General features: G+C 37.6%; 3 protein-coding genes across 3 annotated transcripts; all 3 read left to right on the top strand.

Moving 5' to 3' along the window:
• Positions 1-355: 355 nt before the first annotated feature.
• LOC103948230 (protein DETOXIFICATION 12) lies at positions 356-4,459 on the top strand. Its single transcript, XM_009359225.3, has 7 exons — positions 356-939; positions 2,064-2,608; positions 2,728-2,814; positions 2,901-2,957; positions 3,042-3,280; positions 3,374-3,579; positions 3,859-4,459. Exons 1-7 carry the CDS (start codon positions 673-675, stop codon positions 3,943-3,945), a joined length of 1,488 nt encoding a protein of 495 aa, XP_009357500.2. The 5' UTR covers positions 356-672; the 3' UTR covers positions 3,946-4,459.
• A 2,528-nt stretch (positions 4,460-6,987) lies between these two features.
• Positions 6,988-10,852, top strand: LOC125467826 (protein DETOXIFICATION 12-like). The gene is made up of 7 exons (XM_009359235.3): positions 6,988-7,534; positions 8,734-9,278; positions 9,360-9,446; positions 9,545-9,601; positions 9,681-9,919; positions 10,012-10,217; positions 10,525-10,852. Exons 1-7 carry the CDS (start codon positions 7,268-7,270, stop codon positions 10,609-10,611), a joined length of 1,488 nt encoding a protein of 495 aa, XP_009357510.1. The 5' UTR covers positions 6,988-7,267; the 3' UTR covers positions 10,612-10,852.
• A 1,468-nt stretch (positions 10,853-12,320) lies between these two features.
• Positions 12,321-16,312, top strand: LOC103948247 (protein DETOXIFICATION 12-like). The gene is made up of 7 exons (XM_009359260.3): positions 12,321-12,758; positions 14,173-14,717; positions 14,836-14,922; positions 15,008-15,064; positions 15,144-15,382; positions 15,474-15,679; positions 15,927-16,312. The coding sequence occupies exons 1-7, from the start codon at positions 12,492-12,494 to the stop codon at positions 16,011-16,013; spliced, it is 1,488 nt and encodes a 495-aa protein (XP_009357535.2). The 5' UTR covers positions 12,321-12,491; the 3' UTR covers positions 16,014-16,312.
• Positions 16,313-17,188: the final 876 nt, after the last annotated feature.

The raw sequence follows: 17,188 nt of genomic DNA, 5'->3' as shown, positions 1-17,188 counted from the left end.
CACTAGTCCGATACTGCACCAAACAGCCGACTAATTTAGTCTAACTATCCGGTGGCTATTTATCCTATCCGACAGAAATAGTCAATACAATCCGAGCTGCCAAACGAGGCCTTAGGGTTTGAACGTTGGATGGTTGTTTGGACAAGGATTGTATGTCCTTCTATTTTCGGTGTCATGCCGTGTTCTCCTAAGGTTAAGTCACGCTAACATTTTATATTATTTTTTAATAAAGATAATAAGACAAAAATAAATAGTAATATAAAATATTGACGTGATTTAACCAGGACCAAACAGAAGAATACCAAAGACACCGAAAGTGGAAAGTGGAAGGCAGCCAATCCTTGTCCTAAGTTTTAAACGGAGAGCCCAAAGCTCTTCGACCAAAACGAAGATGGAAAATCCAGACTACAGAGGTTACAGATTTTTAACATCATCGGTGCAACAGTGAGCAACAACTAGAGCTCAGTGGGTTGATCAATTTACATAAAATTCCCTCCCCTCCCTCCTCGGTTGATCAATTTACTTTTGGCCTCGGTCCTTGAAAAGGTCAAACTTTCTCCTCCACTCATTCCGCAATCCACATATATTCTATAAAATTCCAAATCCAAACCTCCAACGTCATTAGGCGACGGGTCACTGATTGGGCTCCACGCTTCCACAGCAGACGTCGCCATGGAAGAGAGCTTGCTGTTACCAAAACGCCGAGAAGAAGATCAGCAACAGAGAAGATATAGTACTACAAGTATTCTAACATGGACTTCTTTCTTCGAAGAAGTGAAGAGGTTGGGATGCATAGCGGGACCCATGGTTGCCGTGATTCTCTCTCAGAACTTGTTGCAGGTCATATCGATGATGATGGTCGGCCACCTGGGCGAGCTCGCTCTCTCCAGCACCGCCATCGCCATCTCCCTCTCTAACGTCACCGGCTTGAGTGTTTTCGTAAGCGCCCTCTCTTCCTTCCTTCATATCTTTTGGAATTATGCTTTTAATTTCCAACTGTTTTCGTTTGCTACGTGTTTGAAGAAATGCCAATAAAACATCGTATCTCTTTTCTTTTATGAATAAGATTACATTGTTTTTCAAAATGTGAGATTCTAAACGACTATAATTTGTTAGGGGAGAAACGCAAACTCGGGTGCAAAAGACCTTAATCAACTGGTATAACACACGTCTGCAAAACTAAATAACTTAAACACGAACCAAATCAGGATTTCCAGATTATATATACTTCTTGTATGATTGTACTTGAATATTTGCTCTAATCTATACCAGTTGCATTGCATCTGGGCAGTTTTTATTAGAACTAGCTGGTAGCCAAAAACTCAGAACAAGCTAGGTATGTGCCGATTTGCTAGTGTTGATGCAGCAAATGATCGGACCGAGACGCTTGATTCCTCTGATATTTTCTGATGAATACAAACACTACACCAAAGACTACCTTTTAGATTCTATTGAAGGCGAGTTGCGTTATTCACACACATTTTTTTACTTTTCACACATCTTTTTTTAATTTTTGTTGTTTGGCCTCTTCAGTTCATTTAATTCGGCGACTAAAAATTGAAAAGAAAGTTTGAAAAGTAAAATTAGGTATCTAGACAGCATCCAGGACTCAATTCCACTGCACTTGGTATCTACCTATGACAAGAATGTCGAGACGCAGCACAAAAAATTGACTTTGTTAACGTCTAGGCCCACTTGCCATCAATCATGGGGCCAGCTAATCATGGATTATATTAAGTATGCGAGTTTAATTTGTCTTCTCAAACTATTGTGTCCGCTAAAAATGTTTCCATTCAAACAATGTCCACAAACCATGAAGAAATTAAATCCGTGTAGCTTTTGCAAAAAGACTAAAGATGTAAGGATGCTATGACGTATATCATGAAACTACTTAATGATAATCTTATAAGCAACAAATTGAAGATAATTAAGTACAAATTTCGGCGTAGATGCAGTGTTAATATCGAAATAATGACGAGTTTCAGTCTAACAGTGCTAAAGGGTAGATTGTATAAATCTCTCTCTTATAACCAAGTGGATTTTGTAACTTGCTGTTTGAACAGTTGGGAATGGCTAGTGCATTGGAAACTCTGTGTGGTCAAGCATATGGAGCAGAACAATATCAGAAACTTGGACTTCAAACTTATACTGCTATATTTTCTCTCAACTTAGTCTGCCTCCCTTTATCTTTGATATGGATTTATATGGAGAAATTACTGATTTTCATGGGACAAGACCCTGTAATTTCTCGCGAAGCCGGCAAGTTCACAATCTGGCTTATTCCCGCGCTATTTGCTTATGCCACTCTTCAGCCGTTCATTAGATACTTTCAGACACAAAGTTTAATAATTCCTATGCTCGTAAGCTCGTGTGCGACACTTCTGTTCCATATTCCTCTGTGTTGGCTTCTAGTATTCAAGTCTGGACTGAACAACCTGGGAGGAGCATTAGCAATCAGTATTTCATATTGGGTGAATGTGATTCTACTCGCATTATACATGAAGTTTTCTGCTGCCTGTTCCAAAACCCGAGCTCCAATTTCTGTGCAGATCTTCCATGGAATCGGAGAGTTCTTTCACTTTGCCATCCCTTCTGCAATAATGATATGGTAGTCAGTTTATTTTTTGCATGCTAGTCTCAAGAAGACGTTTCACTATGCTTGATTCTTACAATATTTGATTTTAAACGTCATTTCTTTATTTGATTGATTTTTATTGATGGTTGTAGCCTTGAGTGGTGGTCATTTGAGCTGCTTATCTTGCTGTCTGGACTTTTACCAAATCCGGCTCTTGAAACTTCAGTTCTGTCTGTATGGTATATATTCTGTATAATAAAATAAATTTGTCAATTTGATCACCATTTAGAAAAAAGTAAGTATTTTAACTGATTGTTGTGGACAGTCTGCAGACGATATCGACGCTCTATGGAATACCTTATGGGTTTGGTGCTGCAGCAAGGTATGCTCAAGCACATTATACCATCAGATTACATATTTATAGGAAAAAAATCAGCGTCTTTTTCTTTCTTTGCTTATTGTGCAGTACTAGAGTTTCAAATGAACTAGGAGCTGGTAACCCACAAGGTGCTCGAATTGCTACTTTTGCTGCGATGTTTCTTGCAGTCACAGAGGCAAGTATAATAACCACGACCCTCTTTGCCTGCCGGAACGTATTTGGTTACACTTTTAGCAATGAGAAAGAAGTCATCGATTATGTCACAACCATGGCTCCTCTAGTTTGCCTGTCTGTTACCCTAGACAGTTTGCAAGGGGTCCTTTCAGGTTTGTTTCCTTATCTTCTCCTATTAGCAATAAACGACTGAGTTCTTTCATGTTTCAGCCTAGTGTTTTGTGTTTTGTGAATGGTTAAACCAGGTATTGCCAGAGGAACTGGGTGGCAGCACATAGGGGCTTACATAAACCTCGGAGCGTTTTATCTTTGTGGGATTCCAGTTGCAGCCACGTTGGCTTTCTGGGTACAGCTGGGAGGAAGGGGCCTTTGGATTGGAATACAAGTTGGTGCTTTTGTGCAAACCATGATGCTCTCCTTAGTAACAAGTTGTACAAATTGGGAAAAGCAGGTATATTCCTCAACCCTAACTTCTTGACAATGCTGATCTTCTGCAATTGTTTCAACGATTCTGCTATTTTCTATTGGTTAGCAAGAATTTGGGAGGGAAGATGAAGAACATTTCGTATCTTATGACTACCATTCTTATCCATTTGCTTAAACTGTCCCAAGATGTGTTTTTTTTCGTCAAACTCCCCACAGCTTTGGTTTTTCTTAGCACGTAAACAGAATACCTATCCAAAACTAATGTTTCTGAGAGGATTTTGATGTTGGTCTTTCGATGTTTCAGGCAAGTATGGCAAGGGAGAGGATATTTGAGGGAAGCCCCCCACAAGCCAATGGCTTGTGCGACAAGGCAGAGAGAAATGAGTTTTGATTAGTACAATTCTCTCCATCGCGGGAATAAGGAGAAAGTATTAGGTTTATCCGTACTTCTGGCACCCAAAAAAATTGTAATAACACGTTCGAATATGATTCATGCATATAGACTTGTGGCATTCAGTCCTGACTACAATCAAGTGAGATAGACGTTCTCGAATGCAATATGGTGTCCTGAATCTCCTAATAGCTTGCATCGCAGTTGCTGCTCAAAATTATATTTTTAAAAAGCCCGAACCCAAAACCATGTCATTTTGGACAATTTTTTTCATAAAATTCATGGCTTTATGATGTGAATAGAGAAAAAAATAATAGCAGTCAAATATTTGATTCCTTGGCTTGCTTGCTTGATTGTTAAGAATGTGTTAGTGTAGGAGAATCCGGTTAGAATTTTATTGGGCTCGATCTTGTAAAATCCTGTGGGTTTTGAATTACTTGTACTCTTTAAGTGATAGACTAGTAAATAAGATATTGTACTTGTGTTATTAATATAATTCATGAAATTATAATAATTCTACATGGCATCAATCATTTAGGTTTTTTTTTTCCTGGTTTCAACACTAGCCCTTGCCGTTCCCACACAAACAAAAAACTATATATATTAACTACTATAATTATTTTGGGTACTCTAGCCTCACACCTCAAGCCTATCGTCTAGACGAGATTATTCATAAAACGACGTGGTTTTGTTTTTGCCTTTTAAAACATTGAACTTATCCACAATAAATGATGAAAATTCACGCATCCATTGCAACAATTACTTCTTTACCCTATACCGAAAATTAACGTGTACAACATGATTTTTTTTTTTTTGTTCATATGAGCGTTGAATAGAAGCGCAACTTACCAACACACTGAAAACAGTGACAGAAGCAAATGAAGAGGCCATGGAAACACTGGAGAGTGCCAACAAACGTGACTGATGTAACCTGTAAGCTGTACTGCAACAAGTTCACTGCAATCAAAGGCCCCGCCAGCCATAGCTGCAATTTTGCTTCTTCAATAACATCCTCACCTATACAAATTCCTCTTTGAGATGGTATTGCTTCACCATCAAATTCTTGATGGTCTGGAATTAAAGGAGTCTCAACACTTGAGCTCACTTCTGACATTTTTCACCAAATTAGCATCTTTGCCACTTGAATCTGATTGTTTTTGTTTATTGCTGCTAACCACACAGAGAGAGAATCCATCCAACATGTATAAAAAATTGGTGAGAACAGAAAATAACAAAAGACAAAGTATATGAGGGTTGGGTAACATGACAGAGGAGAACTTCAATGGTCTCACTGTCTGTCACTTGTCAAGTGTTTTTTATGGAAGCATGAATTATTCCACACTTTGAATGGTAGGGTCAATTTCCAATGGGCTAAAGATATTTCTACTCATTTCTAGCCACAATCAAATGATACACATGTTTTCAAAAATTTCAACCGCAGATTCATCTGTGTTTTTGTCCTTTCACTTGTTAAGTTAACTCATCTATAAACCCATCGATAATATTTTACTGTGGTTGCATATTTTGTCATTAAAGATTATAACGGGTATTCTATTGTTGCCAGGACGCACAATCTTGGGGAGAATACTATATTTATTACTAAAGCACTTACCTTACGTGATGCATTGAAATTTGCAAAAATCAAATGTTTAAGAATGTCTGTTTTAAGATGACTCAACCCATTATTGATTCCATTTTAAACAAATGCAGAACGCCATGGTGAGTTTCTTACTATTATTGTGGATATCAAATTACTTGCACGATCATTTTCTTCTATACCTTGGGCTCATGTCTTCTGAAATGTTAACTTTCTTTCTGATGTCATTTCTAGTGATGGACACTCCATTCATGATGCTTGTTTACCCAATATTGCTAAAAAAGTTTTTCTTTTTTATTGTATAGGAAACATTTGTATTTTGTAGTCCAGATTTTTCATTTTGAATAAATTTATTTTTTCCATAAAATAAAATAAATAAATAAAGTTTACAGGGAGGAGAAGCTACCCTATTCCAGGGCGCAAGTCTCTTTGAAAACTTACAGATAGAGTATTAGAGCAAGCCCAGCGTTGGGTTTGCCTCGGGGGACAGTGGAGAAAACAAGGGCCCGAGGGCCGGTGGGAGGGCTCCAGCGTGGGCTAGCCCGACCGAAGGTGGAGGCTCGAGCTCCGGGCCCGTGGCGAATTGCCAGCCCGAGAGCCTGAGGGCTATGTGACGTCAGGCTGACGTCAGCCTGGCGTCAGGGAATATTAAATTTTTTTTGTGTCAGGCGCGTGCACCCCACTCGCGCGTGGGGGCGCGTCGCCGACACAAAAATCAGAAAAAAAAAAAAAAGTTTGTCAGTTACCATTGGGAAGCCACGTGGCTTCCCACGGTCCGTTAGATCTCAACGGTTACTTAATTTGGACCGTTCGATCTCAACGGTTAAAAAAAAAAAAGTCAGATTTAATATCCACCGTTCGATCTGAGATCAACGGTGGATATTAATATTCTTTATAAATAAAAAAATAAATGAAAAAATAGTTTTAAAATTAAGAAAAGTTACCGTTGTGACACGTGGCACAATCTGGAGTGTTGGAATTCAAATTTTTTTATATCCAACGGCAGAGATTAATTAATTGAATAAAAATTTAAAAAAATTTGTAAAAAATTCAAAAAAATTAAAAAAAAATCTGAAAAATCTGAAAAAAAATGTAAAAAAAATTGTTTTTACTTTTCTATAAAATTATTTTGTATTATTTAATAATACTTCGGATAATGACACGTGGCGCAACGATAACGATTAAAAATCTTATCCGATATTACAATTAAAATTATTTTGTATTATTTTATAAATAAAAAAAATACTAATATTTTATTGCCTATTGCCAGGGCTATTGAAGTGTAACAGTGGAGATGCAAATTCTATTGCCAGGGCTATTTACTGTTCATTAAGGGCAGTTACTGTTCATTAGGTGGATTGAATAGTGCATTGCCTGAGGGGAGGGCTCCAACGCTGGAGTTGCTTAGTCCTTTTTTTTTACCAACTCAACCAACCTTCATTAGCCTAATAAATTTTTATTTTTCTTATATTCTTGCCTTTCTTTAAGGTTAGCAAGTAAAGATTGTACATATTGATCTGTTTCCTTGCTGTCATGTTAGTCGTATACTGCCACTCTACTCAGAGTCAGAGAAAAATGAAAACTTTTGACCCCTGTTCTTGAAAAAGGTATAAAATTTCTCCACATCTCCCTCCGCAATCCACATATATATTCCAAATCCAAACCTCCAACGTATTAGGCGACTACTCATTGATTGAGCTCAACGCTTTCACAGCAGACGTCACCATGGAAGAGAGCTTGCTATTACCAAAACGCAGAGAAGAAGAGCAGCAACAGAGAAGAAATAGCACTACAAGTATTCTGACATGGACTTCTTTCTTCGAAGAAGTGAAGAGGTTAGGATGCATAGCGGGACCAATGGTTGCCGTGATTCTATCTCAGAGCTTGTTGCTGGTCATTTCGATGATGATGGTCGGCCACCTGGGCGAGCTCGCTCTCTCAAGCTCCTCCATCGCCATCTCCCTCTCCAACGTCACCGGCTTCAGTCTTTTCGTAAGTCTTTCTTTCACCATTCGTATCTTTTGGAAGGACTGTTCAACTGTTTTGTTTGCTATGTGTCTATACAAATGGCAATAAGGCATCCAATCGTTTTTTCTCTTTCGAATCAAGAATACGTTGTTTTTTAAAATGCGAGATTCTAAACTACTATAATTTGTGTGAGGAAGAGATGGGTGCAAAAGATCTTAATCAACTGACTTATTAATCAACTGACTTAACATATGTTTGCAAAACTTTTCTCGTAACATAAAATTAAGCACAAACCAAACCAGCATTGTAGATTATATATACTTCTCGTATGATTGTACTTGAATATTTGCTCTAATTCATACCCAGTTGCATTGGCAGTTTTAATTTTTTTGTATTTGGTTGCAATTTTGCTATATATTTAAGGTTTTTTTTTAGCCAAAATGGTCTCAGGGATTGGCATAACATTTTATTTTGATCATTGAGCTTTAAAATCTATAGAATTGGTCCAGTTTGTCCACCATCAATCATTTTGATTATTTTGTGAAGAAAAACTCTATTAAATAAGGATAAAATGACAAAAATACACTCAATTTTTGTTAAATTATTTTTGCATATTGTTAATTAAATTAATGGTATTTTCATCATTTTGATCCTTATTTAACAGAGTTTTTTTTCGGAATAACCAAAATTATTAATGGTGGACAAACTCACGGACCACTACTATCGATTTCAAATATAAGAACTTAAAATTATGCTAATCGCATGAACCATTTTGGCTAAAATGTCTTTATCTAATCAGAGCAAGATACTTTCTGATGAGTACGAATACGACACCAATCTGGGGCCAGCTAATCACTGATTATATTAAGCAAAATATGCGAGTTTAATTGGACTCTGCTGCTGTTACCTGCTGGGGCATCTTTGCTAAATGACAACAGTGGCACATTCAGATTAATCTGTCTTCTCGTAACTATTTTGTCCACTGTAAATGCTTCGTGTGCAAACATTATTCACAAACCATGTGGAAATTAAATCTGTCTGCACTGTGGGTTTGTAAAAAGACTACAGATGTGAGGATGCTATGATTTATATCATGAAGCTACTTAATGATTAAGAAAAAAATTGATGATGATTAAGTACGAATTATAACGAAATAATGACAAGTTTCTGTATAGATTTCTGTCCAAAAACTAAGTGGATTTTGTGACTTGCTGTTTGAACAGTTGGGAATGGCTAGTGCATTGGAAACTCTATGTGGCCAAGCATATGGAGCAGAACAATATCAGAAACTTGGACTTCAAACTTATACTGCTATATTTTCTCTCAACTTAGTCTGTCTTCCTTTGTCTTTGATATGGATTTATATGGAGAAGTTACTGGTTTTCATGGGTCAAGACCCCGTAATTTCTCACGAAGCCGGCAAGTTCACAATCTGGCTTATTCCCGCGCTTTTTGCTTATGCCACTCTTCAGCCACTCATTAGATACTTTCAAACACAAAGTTTAATAACTCCTATGCTCATAAGCTCGTGTGTGACCCTTGTGTTCCATATTCCTCTGTGTTGGCTTCTAGTATTCAAGTCTGGACTGAACAACCTTGGAGGAGCATTAGCAATCAGTATTTCATATTGGGTGAATGTGATCCTACTTGCATTGTACATGAAGTTTTCTGTTGCCTGTTCAAAAACCCGAGTTCCAATTTCTATGGAGGTATTCCATGGAATCGGAGAGTTCTTTCGCTTTGCCATCCCTTCTGCAATAATGATATGGTACCCAGTTTCTTCTGCAATAATGGTATTTTAGTTCAAAAATCTTTTTTTTATTTGATTGATTTTCATTGATGGTTGTAGCCTCGAGTGGTGGTCATTTGAGCTGCTTATCTTGCTGTCTGGACTTTTGCCAAATCCGGCTCTTGAAACTTCAGTTCTGTCTGTATGGTATATATTCTGTATAATAAAAATCAGTATGTCAATTTGATCGCCATGTAGACAGAAAAAAAAAAGAAAGTGATTTTATAACTGATCGTTTGGGACAGTCTGCAGACGATTTCGACACTCTATGCAATACCTTTTGGGTTTGCTGCTGCAGCAAGGTATGCTCAAGCACATGTATACCATCAGATTACATTTACACCATCAGCTTATCTTTTTCTTTCTCTGCTTATTGTGCAGTACTAGAGTTTCAAATGAACTAGGAGCTGGTAACCCACAAGGTGCTCAAATAGCTACTTTCGCTGCTATGTTCCTTGCAGTCACAGAGACAACTATAACCACCACCACGCTCTTTGCCTGCCGAAATGTATTTGGTTACACTTTTAGCGATGAGAAAGAAGTCATCGATTATGTCACAATCATGGCTCCTCTAGTTTGCCTGGCCGTTACCCTAGACAGTTTGCATGGGGTCCTTTCAGGTCAATTTCATTATCTTCTCTATTAGCAATGAACGATTGAGTTCTTTCATGTTTCAGTCTAATGTTATGTGTTTTGTGAATGGTTAAATCAGGTATTGCAAGAGGAACCGGGTGGCAGCATGTAGGGGCTTACATAAACCTCGGAGCGTATTATCTTTGTGGGATTCCAGTTGCAGCCACATTGGCTTTCTGGGTACAGCTGAGAGGAAGGGGACTCTGGATTGGAATACAAGTTGGTTCTTTTGTGCAAATCATTCTGCTCTCTTTAATAACAATTGGTACAAATTGGGAAAAGCAGGTATATTCATCAACCCTAACTTTCTTGATAATGTTGATCGTCTATTCCACTATTTTCTGTTTGGTTGGCAAGAATTTGGGAGGGAAGACGAAGAACATTTTGAATCTTATGACTTCCATTCTAAATTTTCTGAAACTGTCCCAAGATGTGTTCTTTTTCTTCAAACTCCCCACTGTTTTTGTATTTCCTTGGTTTATCTTGGCACTTAAAACAGAACATCTATCCAAAACTAATGGTAGTAGCCATCCATAGACGCAACGTTTTATGTTTCTGAGAGGATTTTGATGTTGGTCTTTTGATGTTTCAGGCAAGTAAGGCAAGGGAGAGGATATTTGAGGGAACCCCCCAACAAGTTAATGGCTTGTGTGACAAGGCAGAGAGTAATGAGTTTTGAGAGCATGGTTCTCTCTATCGCGGGAATAAGGAGAAAGTATAAGCTTTATCCATATTCTTCTGGCACAGAAAAAATTTGTAATAACATATTCGAATATGATTCTAACATATAGACTTGTGTCCTCAATCTCCTAATAGCTTGCATTGCAGTTGCTGCTAAAAAAATTGAAATGTGTCACTACAATTTCATACAAAATAGGTGGTGAAATAAATTTGTGCATGACCATAGCGGTACTCTTATCTATTTAATCTTTGTAGAAGTCTGCATAATCTTATGAAATTTGTCACTTAAAAATATTTTTTAAATTCTTATTTAACTACACCCCTAATAGAACATTTTTATTTTCTTATAATCTTGTCATTTTTTTTAAACGGGACCTTAAAGAAACAAAGTTTTGAAAGATGTCCATGTCTGCAGTCTAATATAGTTAGGTGCAATAAGAATTGGATCAAGTTAAACTTGAATAATACATATCTTATTATCATCTTAATCAACCGGTTGACAAGTTACATAAAATGGGAAAAGAAGGTCGTTCTATCGCAAGCCAATCATATTGGCAATATAAAAAAGTTAAAATGCACGACAAAGCGCTATAGTTTTTAAAAATTGTCACCCGATCATCCTCATTTCATGTTGGTGTTGAAGAGAAGCCCAACTTACCAATACACTGAAACCAGTGACAGAAACAAATGAAGAGGCCGTGGAGGCTCTGGAGAGTGTCAACCCTCCAAGATGGCCAACAAACATGACTGATGTGACTTGCAAGGTAACAAGCTCACTGCAATCAGAGGGCCTGCCAGCCATAGCTGCAAGTTTGCTTTTTCAACAACATTTCATCTCTACAAATTCCTCTTTGAGATGGTATTGCTTCACCATCAAATTCTTGATGGTCTGGAATTAGCGGAGTCTTAACGCTTGAGCTCACTTCTGCCATTTTTCACTAAATTAGCATCTTTGCCACTTGACTTTGTTTATTACTGCTAACCACACAGAGAGAAAACCCATCCAAAATGTAGAAAAACTTAGTGAGAATAGAAAATAACAAAACACAAAAAATATGAGGGTTGGATAATATGATACAGCAGAACTTCCAAAAGTCTCATTGTCTGTCACTTGTCAAGTTGTATTTTTTTTGGTTGAAGCATGAGGTATTCTTCGGGGTAAGACTATTTTTAATGCAACTAAAGGCATTTCAGCTCATCTCTAACCACAGTCAAACAACACACGTTTTTTGAAGTTTTAACCAGAAATCGTGTTTTTGTCCGGGGGATTGGTCCAAATATTTATTTACTTGGATTAATTAAACTTACACAATAGTTGCAGTCTGAATCTACCAGCATCGACCATTCCATCCCTCAACTGTCTCGTAAAATTTATCCTGCAATACAAGGGGGGTAGGATGGACGTTTTCCTTTTACCCGGCAGCGGGGAAATAAAACATTTTTATTGATTTGCAAAAGTTGAGGAGGAAAGGAGGCTACCCGAGAGAGAGTGCATACTACAAGATCACCTATCAAGAGAGATTGTTGGCAGAGAGACTAAACTTTGGTTTAGTGAAGAGAACGATACTAAAACATTTTTATTTTCTTATAATAGTGTCAGTTTTTTTTTATATTATTTTAAATTTAAATCTTGCCTGTTTTTGTAGATTAGCAAATAAATTGTACAACTTGGTCCGTTGCTCTTGCTGTCATATTGGTCGTATACTACCACCACGCAGTCATAAAAAAATGAAAACTTCTGGCCTCTGTCCTTGAAAAGGTATAAAATTTCTCCACCTCTCCCTCCTCAATCCCCATATATATTCCAAATCCAAACCTCCAACGTCGTTAGGCGACTACTCATTGATTGAGCTCCACGCTTCCACAGCAAACGTCGCCATGGAAGAGAGCTTGCTATTACCAAAACGCAGAGAAGAAGAGCAGCAACAGAGAATAAATAGTACTACAAGTATTCTGACATGGACTTCTTTCTTCCAAGAAGTGAAGAGGTTGGGATGCATAGCGGGACCCATGGTTGCCGTGATTCTATCTCAGAACATGTTGCTGATCATTTCGATGATGATGGTCGGACACCTGGGCGAGCTCGCTCTCTCAAGCTCCGCCGTCGCCATCTCCCTCTCCAACGTCACCGGCTTCAGTCTTTTCGTACGTCCTTCTTTCTTCATTCGTATCTTTTGGAATTAATGTCCAACTATTTTTGTTTGCTATGTGTTAGTAGAAATGCCAATAAACATTCTATCTTTTTTCTTTCATGAATCAAGTATACATTGTTTTTCAAAATGCGAGATTCTAAACTACTATAATTTGTTGGGAAAGAGACTCGAATCCGGATGCAAAAGACCTTAATCAATCAACTAGCCTAACACGGTAAAACTTTCTCGTGAGTGAAAAAGTTAAAACACAAACCAAACCAGCACTATAGATTATAATATACTTTCTGCATGATTGTATTTGAATATTTGCTCTAATCTACACCCAGTTGCATTGCATCTGGACAGTTTTAATTTTTTTGTATTGGGTTGCAATTTTGCTATATATTTATGCTGGTGCTATCCACACACTTATTTTTACTTCTACACCTATCTCAATTTTTGGCCGTTAGATCGAATGAAATGAAGAACATCAACGGATAAAAATTAACAAAAGTGCATGGAATGTGTGAATAGCACTACCGTATTTTTAATCACTTCTTCTGATATTCTCTGATGAATACGACACCACGGCACCAAAGATTGCCTTTGGATTCTGTCGATTTTATTGAACTATATGATATGGGGAATATTTTTGCTCACACTCTTTAAGTGATGGTGATATTCGCCACTCATTTATTACCATTAAATTTAAATTTTGAGATATGTGTAGCGGATAAATACAAATCTGAAAATTTAATCCAATTCAATAGTAATAAATAGGGTGGTAAATATTACCAACAAATATGCACCGGAATCATGAATGACTTAGTTCCACTGCACTGGGTATCTATCTATGACAAGAGAGTCGAGACAAAGCATAAAAATTTGTCTTTTTGTTTTGGCCAAAGGTTTAAGGATATACTTCATTAAGTATAAGAGGTTCATTAGGATTTTGCCACCAACCGGCTGATCACGAGTTTAATTGGACTTTGCTGCTGCTGCTATTGGGGCATCTTTGCTAAGATTCACTGCATGACAACAGTTGCGCTTTCAGATTAATTTTTCTTCTCATAAACTATTTTGTCCACTAAAAAATGCTTCCTGCGCAAACATTGTCCACAAACCACGTAGAAATTAAATCTCCGTGCACCGTGGGTTTGCAAAAAGACTGCAGATGTAAGGATGCTATGATGTATATCATGAAACCACCACTTCATTATAATCTTATAAGAAACAAATTTTGATGATGATTGAGTACGAAGTTCATCGTAGATGTAGTATTAACATCGAATAATGACGGGTTTTAGTGTGATAATGCAAGATTGAAACCATTAGTCATGCATTGCTGAAGGGTAAATCATGTACTGGTTTTTTTATGGATCTCTTTCTTACAACTAAGTGGATTTTGTAACTTGCTGTTTGAACAGTTGGGAATGGCTAGTGCATTGGAAACTCTCTGTGGTCAAGCATATGGGGCAGAACAATATCAGAAACTTGGACTTCATACTTACACTGCTATATTTTCCCTCAACTTAGTCTGTCTTCCTTTATCTTTGATATGGATTTATATGGAGAAGTTACTGATTTTCATGGGTCAAGACCCTATAATTTCCCGCGAAGCCGGCAAGTTCACAATCTGGCTTATTCCCGCGCTTTTCGCTTATGCCACTATTCAGCCACTCATCAGATACTTTCAGACACAAAGTTTAATAATTCCTATGCTCATAAGCTCCTGTGCGACCCTTCTGTTTCATATTCCTCTGTGTTGGCTTCTAGTATTCAAGTCTGGACTGAACAACCTTGGAGGAGCATTAGCAATCAGTATTTCTTATTGGGTGAATGCAATTCTACTTGGATTATACATGAAGTTTTCTGCTACCTGTTCTAAAACCCGAGCTCCAATTTCTATGGAGGTATTCCATGGAATCGGAGAGTTCTTTCGCTTTGCCATCCCTTCTGCAATAATGATATGGTACCCAGTTTATTTTTGCATTTTAGTCTCAGGAAGACGATTCGCTATGCTTGATTCTTACAATATTTTATTTCAAACATCATTTCTTTATTTGATTGATTTTTATTGATGGTTGTAGCCTTCAGTGGTGGTCATATGAGCTGCTTATCTTGCTGTCTGGACTTTTATCAAATCCGGCTTTTGAAACTTCAGTTCTGTCTGTATGGTATATATTCTGTGTAATAAAAATTAATTTGTCAATTTGATCACCATGTAGAAGAAAAGTGATTATTCTAACTGATTGTGGTCAGTCTGCAGACGATTTCGACACTCTATGCAATGCCTTATGGGTTTGCTGCTGCAGCAAGGTATGCTCAAGCATATTTATACCATCAGATTACATTTATACCATCAACTTATCTTTTTCTTTCTTCGCCTATTGTGCAGTACTAGAGTTTCAAATGAACTAGGAGCTGGTAACCCACAAGGTGCTCGAATAGCTACTTTTTCTGTGATGTTTCTTGCAGTCGCAGAGATAAGTATAACAACCACGACCCTCTTTGCCTGCCGGAATGTATTTGGTTACACTTTTAGCAATGAGAAAGAAGTCATCGATTACGTCACAACCATGGCTCCTCTAGTTTGCCTGGCTGCTGCCCTAGACAGTTTGCAAGGGGTCCTTTCAGGTTTTTTTCTTTATCTTCTCCTATTACCAATAAACGATTGAGTTTTTTCATTTTAGTCTAATGTTATGTGTTTTGTGGATGGTTAAACCAGGTATTGCTAGAGGAACCGGGTGGCAGCATATAGGGGCTTACATAAACCTTGGAGCGTGTTATCTTTGTGGGATTCCAGTTGCAGCCACATTGGCTTTCTGGGTACAGCTGAGAGGAAGGGGCCTTTGGATTGGAATACAAGTTGGTGCTTTTGTGCAAATCGTTATGCTCTCTTTTGTAACAATTGGTACAAATTGGGAAAAGCAGGTATATTCATCAACCCTAACTTTCTTGATAATGTTGTTCTATTCCACTATTTTCTGTTTGGTTGGAAAGAATTTGGGAGGGAGATGAAGAACATTTCAAATCTTATGAGTACAAGTCTAATTTTCTTAAACTGTCCCAAGATGTGTTCTATTTCTTCAAACTCTCCATGGCTTTGGTATTTCCTTAATGGTAGTAGCTATCTATAGAAGCAACAATTTACATTGCTGAAAGGATTTTAATGTTTCAGGCAGCTAAGGCAAGGGAGAGGATATTTGAGGGAAGCTCCCCACAAGTTAATGACTTGTGTTTCAAGGCAGAGAGTAATGAGTTTTGAGGAGCACAATTTTCTCTGTCGCTTGAATAAGAAGAAAGTATTAGCTTTATCCATTCTTCTGGCACTAAAAAAATTTGTAATAACATATTCGAATATGATTCACACATATAGACTTGTGGTATTCGGTCTTGACTACGATCAAGTGAGATAGACGTTCTCGAATGCAACATGGTGTCCTGAATCTACTGATAGCTTGCATTGCAGTTCCTGCCCAACATCTGTATCAGAATGTCTCTGGAAAGTGTACTGCAATATCCGGCAAGAAAGAACAGCTGAGTTCTGAATCAGCAAATTTATCATGATAAGATGTGTAAAGTTGACAAAAACTCAGCTGAGTTATGCAATTTATTCACACATCCAATACAAGGATTACTTCTTTCTCAACCCCTATAATATTTGCTCTGTTTTTCTTGCTATCACATTGGCTCTTTTTTTGTAGCCTAGCAAATAAAGCAAGCAAATAATTGCTCCATTTTTGTATAATATTAAAAAAATCTGCACAGAATCAATAGAAAATATGTAAACTACCACTCTATGCAAATAATGATGCTACATAACTGGTTTGCTTCTCTTGCTGTCATATTGGCTGTACACAACCACTCTTTGCAAATGCCGCCACGGCAATTGAGTTCCACAGCAAAAGACACAGCCATGGAAGAGAGCTTGCTATTGTCAGATTACAGTAGAGAGCAACAAAGAAGAAGTAGAAATTCAAGTAGTAGTAGTAGTAGTTGTTGTCTGACATGGGGTTCTTTTTTCGAAGAAGTGAAGAGGTTGGGATGCATTGCAGGACCCATGGTTGCTGTGGTTCTTTCCCACTTCATCCTGCGGTTCATTTCAGTGACGATGGTTGGTCACCTGGGTGAACTTGCTCTCTCTAGCTCCTCCATTGCTTTCTCCCTCGCCGGCATCACCGGGTTCAGTCTTTTTGTAAGTCTCTATCTTCCTTCCATCTTCTTCTTCATCTTTTGTTTGGTTTCTGTTGGTAGAAATCCCAGTTAACCTTACCATGTATAGAATGCATGAAACTTCTGTTCTTTTTTTATGAATCAAAAGTCCATATCTTTTCACAATATGATATTCTAAGCTACTACGTCTATTGAGATGAGATTTGAACTCGGGTACAAACTGCCATGACCAACTGGCATAACCACATAAATTTTAGCGTAGAAATA

This window comes from the organism of the source record quoted next, unplaced genomic scaffold, assembly GCF_019419815.1.
Source record: "Pyrus x bretschneideri cultivar Hongxiangsu unplaced genomic scaffold, Pyrus_bretschneideri_v1 Contig22, whole genome shotgun sequence".
In the NCBI taxonomy this organism is placed as follows: Eukaryota; Viridiplantae; Streptophyta; class Magnoliopsida; order Rosales; family Rosaceae; genus Pyrus; species Pyrus x bretschneideri.
Note: the sequence above shows the minus strand (reverse complement) of the source record. Positions and strands in the feature narration are given on the sequence as shown.